General features: G+C 35.5%; 1 protein-coding gene across 3 annotated transcripts; it reads left to right on the top strand.

Moving 5' to 3' along the window:
• Positions 1-4,559: 4,559 nt before the first annotated feature.
• On the top strand, positions 4,560-10,114 carry LOC108969835 (probable histone-lysine N-methyltransferase Mes-4). 3 transcript variants are annotated; one of them, XR_001993431.1, is made up of 7 exons: positions 4,560-5,035; positions 5,104-6,496; positions 6,664-8,567; positions 8,627-9,288; positions 9,354-9,482; positions 9,540-9,879; positions 9,944-10,114. XR_001993431.1 is itself a non-coding variant. In XM_018934808.1 (6 exons), exons 1-6 carry the CDS (start codon positions 4,726-4,728, stop codon positions 9,729-9,731), a joined length of 4,581 nt encoding a protein of 1,526 aa, XP_018790353.1. In that variant the 5' UTR covers positions 4,560-4,725; the 3' UTR covers positions 9,732-10,114. The 3 variants fall into 3 exon arrangements, 2 of the variants coding, with proteins under 2 accessions (XP_018790353.1, XP_018790352.1); XM_018934808.1 differs by having other exon boundaries at positions 9,354-9,473; positions 9,540-10,114; XM_018934807.1 differs by having other exon boundaries at positions 9,540-10,114.
• The last annotated feature ends 77 nt before the right edge of the window (positions 10,115-10,191 follow it).

The following is a 10,191-nucleotide window of genomic DNA, read 5'->3' as shown; positions in this document are numbered from 1 at the left end:
AGCGCACTCGTACATACGAATCTATGTGGTATCTACAAATAGATGTATGTGTGCATATGCACATGTCTTTACAAACGTCCACGTTTTACTCACTCTCAACTGCGAACAGTAAATCATAGGAGTAAACTAATAAAAGTATTGCATTATTAATGAAGACGACATCGTGAAAACAGCAGTGTAAAATATAAATAAAACCCCATACCAACGCACATGCGTGGTTTATAGTAGGAGTGAAGAAATATATGGTAAAAAAAAAATATTTAAAAATTGTGAGGCAAACATTGCCGGTAAAGTTATACTGCATTTCAGCTGATCACATATGACTCTTACTGATATTCACACATACTTTGAACATTAGCAAGTTTCTGAAGTTAGAAGTCTGCAATCACAGACAAATAAAAGTGCAGTTTAAAGCATAAAATATTAGAACATAAGGATTAAAACAATACATTTATACACACACAAACATCTGCATAGGCCAAAGTTCGAAATTCGTACTCTAAATAGATGATTATTGGTGTAAAATACAAACGCATCTTCATACATATTTATATTGTTACAATATAACATAAAAAATGTTTGGCTGTTATTGGGGTCAACGCGTAGCATATTGCCAATCCTATGTTAATTTGTTAAACAAAGTTTGAAGTTTCTGCCGATTTCAGTGTCGTTGACTTTACAGGCTCTTACAATTAAAATACACGATTTCGATAATGATATTGGCAGAATAACTGAAGTAATATTCGAAAAGCGTTAAAAAAGTGTTTACTACTTCCAAAAAAAAATTTATGATTTTGTGTAAATTAAAATATTGTTGAGTTTCAAAATCAGGACATACTAGTCAACTAATTTGACGGTATTAACTTTTACAGCAATCTTGTTTAACTTGAATTAGGTACTCATTTCGTTTGAGAATATTACTTTCTTCTTATAAATGTGAAAATATTTAAGTCGATATATGCTTAAGCCAATTAGACACTAATTAGAAATAAAGAAAATAACACGGTTAAGTAAATATATGGCCAGCAAAAGTGTATGTGTATTTCTGTTGATTTTTAAATTTAACTCAAGTTAGTGTATCCTTTTCTACCAATTCAATATAGTTCTATGGGAACTAGTCTTGAAGCGACCAGTATACAAGTAATTTCCTTCAGAAACTAGCAGCAATTTCCACTGCTGCGATTCACCTGCCTTATATGCACATGTATGTATGTTTGGAAAAATGTATATGATTATGCACATATTTATGCGCTTTTGCTTCAACACCATTTCGGGCTTTTTTGTTTTCAAAGGAGGGAATAAACCATACACATACTAGTATAAGATTCACCTTAGTTTTGAGTATAGGTTTACATTACAACGTGTTATACACGCATACAATTCCTAAACTGCAGGGATCCATGCTTATGACTCTTTATTATGGTTGGGTTATTTAAATTTTTCACTCGCTTAAATTTATGTAAATATTGAATGAGCACTACTCACTTTGTCCATATGTCTTTGCTCTTCATTTCAAGGTTAGCTTTCTTTAACAATAATGTTGGCTTGGTTACATCATTTTCGGTCGTCGATACAGATGACCTTGAAACCGAATTCTTTGCATAACCATTTCGTACAGGGTTATGATTTCGATGATATTCGTTTTGTGGTTAATATGCTTCAATATTATATGAAGTATTATTATAATATAATCTATTAATTATGTTATGAATTAAAATTGAACACATATAAATTCGAGCGCATAAAACTGGCAATTGATGATGGAAATGTAAGGGATAGTATTATGAAATATTAAACAACTCAAATGTTCCCAAAATTTTAAATTTTACAAGACATTGCATTAGGTTTAATTTTTTCTTGGCCAGACATGAAATTTCCAATGATGCAGATTTTTAAATAGGAATTTTACGCTAACTGCCTTAACTACGTTGACGCCAATCTTCTTAATTGGCGTAGACACCGCTTACGCGATTATAGCCGAGTTAACAATAGTACGCCAGTCATTTTTTCTTTTTGCTACGTGGCGCCAATTGGTTATTCCAAGCGTAGCCGGGTTCTTCTCTACCTGGTCCTTCTAACGGAGTGGAGGTCTTCCCCTTCCTCTGCTTCCTCCGGTCAATATCATCGGCATACGCCAGCAGCTCTACCCTCTTATAGAAGATGGTACCTTCTCTATTTAGTTCTGCAGCTCAAACTATTTTCTCCAGAAGCAGGTTGAAGAAGTCGCACGATAGGGAATCGCCTTGTCTGAAACCTCATTTGGTATCGAACGGCTCGGAAAGGTCTTTCCCGGTTCTGACGGAGCTTTTGGTGTTGCTCAACGTCAGCTTACACAGTTTTGCGGGGAAACCAAATTCAGACATCGCGGCATAAAGGCAGCTCCTTTTCGGTCGAAAGCAGTTTTGAAATCGACGAAGAGGTGGTGTGTGTCGATTCTCCTATCACGGGTCTTTTCCAAGATTTGGCACATAGTGAATATCTGGTAGATTGTTGATTTGCCAGGTCTAAAGCCACACTGATAAGGTGCAATCAGTTTGTTGACGGTGGGCTTTAATATTTCACATTGGGCATAGCACACTTAAATTCCAATCGTTGGGCATGCTTTCGTCCGGCCATATTTTACAAAGAAGCTGATGCATTCTCCTTATCAGTTCTTCACCGCCGTGTTTGAATAGCTTGGCCGGCAATCAATCGGCCCCCGCCGCTTTGTTGTTCTTCAGGCTGGTAATTGCTATTCGAACTTCTTCATGGTCGGGCAATGGAACGTCTGCTCCATCGTCATCGATTGGGGAATCGGGTACGAATTCCTCTGGCGTTTACGCTCACTGCCATCAACACGCTGGAGAAGTGTTCCCTTCATAGTTTAAGTATGCTCTGGGCATCGGTGACTAGATCACCTTTGGGGGTTATACAAGTGAATACTTCGGTCTTGAAACCTTCTGTAAGCCGCCGTATTTTGTAGTAGAATTTTCGAGCATTACCCCTGTCGGCCAGCTTATCAAGCTCTTCGTACTCACGCATTTCGACCTCTTTCTTTTTCTGTCTGAAAATGCGTTGACGCCAATCAAGGTGATTTAAAATCAAATCATAACCTACTTTCCCCCAACGGTTAGATCGATCAGCTTGAAATTTTCATACGACCTTCTTATATATCTTTTTTAGTTTATGATCGAATGAATAAGATATTTGACAATGATTTCGCTTTTTTAGGAAAGTGCGTTTTGCCAAAAATCAAAATTTGACTAGTCCTTCAATCGTTATCTGTATTAATCTATAATAATAATATTTTTTACGGTTTTAGACACCAGACACCTTTCTTCATAGGTGCAGTTGCTGTTGTTGTAGCGACAGGAAACATTTCTGAAGTAATTTATTTATTTATTTCATAAGTCAGTCCTTGGACGAATAAAAATCCGGGTTCGGTCACTCAGACCCGACTGCCGTGGGCATTAAGGTTGACTGCCATGAGCCGAAGGTCCTTCGATCTTCAGGAAATATAGATTCGAAATGTTTTCAAAATGAATCATCGGTTATCAAATTACATTAATTTCTTTAATTATTTATTACTATTTTTTGTTTTATTTATTAAATAAAATGCGTCTTCAAAACTGATTCACAAAAAAAAAAAAACGCGTAGTTGCACTTGTGAATATAAATCCATAATAACCCTGTGTCGTTCCATGGAGTATGAAAACACCATATCCATATCTGATAAGAAACGAGAGAACATCGATGTATCGTTCAACAAACTTACATATGTATGTATATCAGTTTGGAATAATCCTTCTTTTGAGATACCATCATAGGAAAGAGATACATTTGGCTTTTGAATATGATACTGTAATTGAAATTGATTTTCAGTATTAAATTGCTGATATTCCAGCTGACAGCTATTTGCATTTGATTTCATGATTGTTAAGTTTAAATTCGTGACCACCATTTCCATTTATATGTATGTACATACATACATATAAGTAGCTGCATACGTAGAATAAATTGATCTACCTATTATAGCTATCATTGTTTTGATATGACATTTCCATGCAAGCTTTAACTCAAATCGCTATTGCAGGAATTAATGGTGAAATTTAGAAATTTAAATGTGCACAAATACTGATTCCCTTTACGACTGATAGGGTTATCCACATATGTACATACTTACATACATATGTACGAAAATATATTCAAGAGATATGGTTTTATCTAATATAGTTTTACTTCATAGATTATTATATGCTTTTGCTTATGCATTTTTATATATGTATGTATGTCCGAATAAAGCATTTAAAAGTTAGACTTCGACAGCAAGATAAATAATCCTATTTGTACAATGTTCTAGACATGTATTTCTATTTGAAATTTGTTGCAAATTCATAACAAATTTATGTTGCAGCTTTATGGACTCTAAAAAACTTAAATATACCAAATAGTTTTAAATATACATACATATGTATACTTATGTAAAAATTTGTATTAGACATACATAAGTGCTAAATGACATGTGACAGAAGAAATTGATATTTGCAAAATTACTAAACATATGGCAACACTTAAACTAACAGCTGCGGAAATTTGGCGCGTATGTCGAATCGGCTTTACAAATTCTAAGCTTGGTAATCCTCATTTTTCATATAAAATTGCTTATATTTATATACATCAATGCAAATCAAGCTTTTTAAATAAGTATTGAAAAGTGAAAAATTGTATATTGTAAAGGAACGAAATATGCGTTCCGAGCAAAAACAAAATAACGCGGCCAATGTAGAAACACGTAGCAGTTCGGCAATAGAAGTTGATACTTCTTTTGGATATCCCGTAGAAAGTATTAAAGGTGTTAATAGCAATAAAAACACTTTCGATAAAAAGCTCAAAAGAATGAAAAGTGAAAAGTGTAATTTTATTAATAAACGAGAAAACTATGAGCCTCGATTGTCGACACCAACAACAACCAGATTCTCGGACAATGAGGGAAAAAGAAAAGATACATCAACGTCTATTGGTTCAGGCAATAGATTGTCTTCGTCTACGCCACGCAGTGAGTTGTTCATAGTTTATGCAAAAAAATTTTCACAATGATAACATTTCGTTATTGTATTTGTTAAGGAAAACGTAACATGTTAGCCAATTTATATTCGGACTTAAGCCCGAAATATATTGGATTTACAACACCTCCATCGTCGTCAACAGTTGTCATAGCCGGCAGCGAAAGTGATGGTGGTCTTCAGACTAGAAGTTCTCGGCATCGTAAATTACTTGTATATGTTGCCAGTCCCGAGGTAGGAGGAGGTAGCGATAGTGAAATCTTGTCTGATTCGTCCAAAGCACTGTTAGGGTGCGTCAGACGAGCGGGAAATCAATCCGTAACGCCGTCCCCGAACAGATTGTCAGCGCGCAAAAAATTTGAGAGTCCCATTGATAAATTATTAGCACGGAATGGCTCAGTTGTGTTAAATGATATTAGCAAAGAAAAAATAGTGAAAAACTTAGCTGTAAGTCCAAACACTAAATTAAATAACGATATAAATGAAAGTAAACCTACACTTTCAAGAAATAATGAGACATTTATTGGTGTTCATTGCGAAAATAATAATAATAATTCGCCTGATTTGGTAAATCTGCCCCAAAAGCAAATAAACAATTTCGTTAATTGCTTAATAACTGAAAGCAATGAAGAGTATAATGAACAAGAAACAACACATATCGCTGATTTAATAAAAAGGGAATCCGCAAGTGCTGTAAATAATGCAGAATCAGATATTGCTAACTCGTCCAAATGTGGAAGTTGTGAGGTTGGCGAAGATAATTTTGAAACCTCTACAACAGATCTTCATTCTCTGCACAATTTCATTACTCCAACAGCAGAAGTAAAAATCGAAAATAATAGTTTTGATAAAACCACGGAGTGCAAACTGGAGATCGTTGAAAGTCCCATTGACGATGCAGAGGCAGAGTTACGGTACGATTTAGAGGGAGGAGAGAGTGGCGAATCCATGATATTAAGCAACGTTGTTGGTTTAAGTGCAAAATCACCTTCAGCAACCAGTTTAGATAGCGCTAAAGGTTCTTCTGTGGTAACGGGAATGGATTGGATGACATTTTCAACAGGAGATATCTTTTGGGGACAAATATATTCTTACTGCTATTGGCCTTGCATTGTATGTCCGGATCCCGATGGTAGGACGTTATCATCTGAACGCAATGTGCGTAATGGCGAAGAATATGTATTAGTTCATGTACGCTTCTTTGCTGATAGCGGTCGGAGGAATTGGGTAAAACGTGAAAACCTCATCCCATATACCGATCTAGAAAATTACAAGCAACATATGCGTGAAATACGAAAAAAATATGGCAAGAAGAGTCTAAAATATAAGGTACTTTTACCAAAGCCAAGTAAAGTAATGATCTGGCGTGAAGCAATAAAAGAAGCAAATAAAGTCTCTGAAATCGTATACGAGGACAGGTTAACGAAGTTTTTTGAAATTTACGAGCATAAAAAGTAAGTGAAATTGAAATTACTTAGCAACATTATTTTATTTTTTCTCTTATTGACAACTAATAATAATTTTTAGTTAATATTGCTAATAAAAGATACATTCATAAATACACATATTTGTAAACATTTAAAATTTTTGTATTTTTTTTTAATAAATAATATTTTTTTAGAGTCTTGCAAAAAATACAAAGAAAACAACGAAAATTGAGCACGGACAACAATAGTAGAACTGAAAGTTTAAGTCACGATCCTATGGAAAGTTTGATAGTAAAAAATCCTTTGGCTTCGGGAAAACGCGATCGTTCAGTTTCGCCTTACAGTCCCGCCTATTCACCGCTAAAACCAGTATCGAAAACAAAGCGACGAAAATTAAGTGATGCTTCTACACATCCGCAGCAAAAAAAAGAGAACTCAGATGGAGATAATAACGAGACTAATGAAAGCTCTAATAATAATGCCGGTACTGTTGAAGAAAACGAAACTACCACTTTGGCTTCGTTTGCTGCGTTGCATGAAATGGAAATGGGTAACAGCGAATATAGGAATTTTTACAACGCTATGAGAGAATTCGTATTGGAAGATAATATAGACGAATCTTTGGAAAGAAGCTTAATGGTTGCATCACGGAACATTTGGGCTTTAAAGCAGATTAATATACATCAAATAAAACGGCGATTGCTGGCAGGAAGTAATGAGCATGAGCTTGGCTCTAGTCTTGTTGAAAATAGTAGTAGAGAAGGTGCTGTCAAGCGGCTATCGAACAGATTAAAAACTTTGAAACATCGTCATAGTTTACCTACCAAAATCAATAATGTATTCGAATTGGAACCGCAAGAGAAACAACAAGAAGAGGAAGGGGAAGTTCAAGCAGTTGATAACAAACCCAAACGTCAATTGAACCGACCTATTGAAGAAGTTATCGATGATATTTTCAACTTAGATAACAAGTATTTATTTCGAGGATTAGCGCGTGATCCTGTTTGTAAGTACTGTCTTCATCCCGGTGGTCCATTGGTCAGATGTGCCAAAGGTTGCCAGACTTGGTTGCATGCTAATTGTATTGGAAAAGATCCAACAGATTTAAAAAAATCGCGTGGTCGTCGAAAATCAAATATTATAAATGTAAGGCGGAGTTCTTCTAAATTATCCGTTGATATGAAAGCGTCATTTGAAAATCCAATAGCTCAATTAAATAATGACCAGGAAATTGCTGGCACCTCGTCATCATTAAACAATTACCATGTTACTGCTGACGGAGATGTTGATGATCTCATCATTAAAGTAAATCTGGAAGTAATTTGCGATTCCTGTGCGATAGGAAAGCCTCCTGTTTGTGCTGTATGCAAGGAAGACAATTCATCAGATTCAAACAAGGAAGAATTAATTTTATGTAACATGCCTCATTGTTCGAAAGCTTTCCATCCTGCTTGTTGTAGATATTGGCCACAAGCAAAGTTTACCAAATCGAAAAATAAGATTGAATCTTTTCGCTGCCCATCACATGTTTGTCATACTTGTGTTTCAGACGATCCCAAAGGAAAATTTCAACATTTAAGTAACTCGAAACTTATAAAATGTGTGAAATGTCCTGCTAGTTATCATATGGATTCGACTTGCATACCTGCCGGTTCTCAAATACTGACAGCGGCGCATATAATATGCCCTCGCCATAGTATATCAAGTAAATCAGATGGGCACGTGAACGTCAGTTGGTGTTTCATTTGCGTAGGAGGCGGTCAGGTAATCTGTTGTGAAACTTGTCCAACCGCTGTACACGCCAAATGTTTAAATATCCCCCTTGATCCAAGTGAAGGTTACATATGTGAGGAGTGTGAGTCTGGTCGTCTGCCATTGTATGGGGAAATGGTATGGGCTAAATTCAATTCGTTCCGATGGTGGCCGGCTATAATACTGCCACCAACCGAAATACCACAAAATATCAGACGAAAGGCACATAACCCAAATGATTTTGTAGTTCGTTTCTTTGGAACACATGACCATGGTTGGATCTCTAGGCGTCGCGTTTATCTTTATTTGGAGGGTGACAGTTCGGAACCGCCGAAAACAAAATCAAGTAAAATTCTTTTAATTTCACATTAGATTAAAATAATATTTTTATAACTCGTATTTTAGGTTTGGATCAGAGTTATAATCGCGGCGTTGAGGAAGCAAAACGTATATATGAAATTATAAAATCGAAGAAGATGGCACAACGCCTTTCCAATGAAAATAAAGAGAAGTTACATCCACAACCATATGTGCGGATTAAAGCTAATCGGGCCGTTCATCCGGTAAAACTGCACATAGATTTGGAAAAGGTCAATAAATGTGAATGCAGAAGTTACGATGAGAATCCATGTGGGCCGAATTCAAATTGTTTGAATCGTGTTCTATATCATGAGTGCAATCCAAAGCTGTGTCCAGCGGGCGAACGTTGTCAAAACCAAATGTTCGAATCAAGACTATCACCACGGCTAGATGTTGTCTATCTAAAGGAGCGTGGTTTCGGACTGGTGTGTAGAGAACCCATAAATGCGGGAGATTTTATTATTGAGTACGTTGGTGAAATCATTGATGATAATGAGTTTAAACAACGGATATCTCAAAAGTCTTTGGATCGTGATGAAAATTTCTATTTTCTGTCAGTGGAGAAGGACTACATTATTGATGCGGGTCCGAAGGGGAATTTGGCACGCTTCATGAATCATTCCTGTGACCCGAATTGTGAGACACAAAAATGGTCAGTAAATGGTCTGAATCGAATAGGACTTTTTGCTATTAAAGACATACCAGCGGTAAGAAAATTATAATATAACTATATATATTGACATACAAACGTTAAGCAATGTCAACATTATAGGACACGGAACTAACATTTAATTATCATTGGGATGATTTGTTAGGAAATCAGAAAAAGTTATGCTTATGTGGAGCAGTTAAATGTGTTGGTGAAATAGGTGGCAAAAACAGAGAAGAAAAGGTTTCTAAAGTAGGTTTTCCTTTAGACGATATAATTTTAAATTTAATAATATTTTGATATTGCTAGGAGAACACCGCAGTCGAAACAAACAAAGTTAAGGCCGGTTCCACACGGAAGAGAAAACCTTTAAAAAGGCTTCAAAACCGTTCCAGGGAAGCAAATGGGAAAAAATCAAGCAAAAAGCGTGCTAATACAACAGTGAAGACTCCAGTAAGGATTGAGGAACCAGCAGATGACCATAATAATGAGAACACATAACACCAGAACAGTGATAACTCCATTAATATTGCTGCCAAAATTAATGAGGACGACAATACAACAAATATATTTTGATATTAATTTTATATCCCTTCGCAAATCGTTTCATGCATGTATAGAGATAATTTAACAAAATTCTGTTTATAACGTGAGTAAAATTATTGTTAAAAATTGTTTTTATAATCAAATTATGTAGTTTAAATGTTGGATAGTTCGAAAATTTATTTGCAGATCCAAATAACAACATAAACTTAAAAAATTCCTCCAGTACGCAACTTTCAGTAGAAGACACTATTTAATATAATTACATAAGTCGTTGTTTTTATGCACTCATGTGGTGTTAGAAGTAATAAAAATAAATAAATGTAATTGAAATGCGCACATTCACCGTGATATCTCTATCTCCATAGACAAAGAGTCTGAAAATGTTTATTGTCAATAATTTGGTCTACTGCTTGAG

Source organism: Bactrocera latifrons, unplaced genomic scaffold (genome assembly GCF_001853355.1).
Source record: "Bactrocera latifrons isolate USDA-ARS-PBARC rearing strain unplaced genomic scaffold, ASM185335v1 scaffold_267, whole genome shotgun sequence".
Taxonomy (NCBI): Eukaryota; Metazoa; Arthropoda; class Insecta; order Diptera; family Tephritidae; genus Bactrocera; species Bactrocera latifrons.
Note: the sequence above shows the minus strand (reverse complement) of the source record. Positions and strands in the feature narration are given on the sequence as shown.

Bases quoted from the DNA above. Each gene is read 5' to 3' on its own strand.
- LOC108969835 (XM_018934807.1), top strand. From the start codon at position 4,726: ATGCGTTCCGAGCAAAAACAAAATAACGCGGCCAATGTAGAAACACGT. The intron at 6,497-6,663 runs GTAAGTGAAATT...ATATTTTTTTAG, and splicing joins GAAATTTACGAGCATAAAAA to AGTCTTGCAAAAAATACAAA. The intron at 9,483-9,539 runs GTAGGTTTTCCT...TGATATTGCTAG, and splicing joins GAGAAGAAAAGGTTTCTAAA to GAGAACACCGCAGTCGAAAC.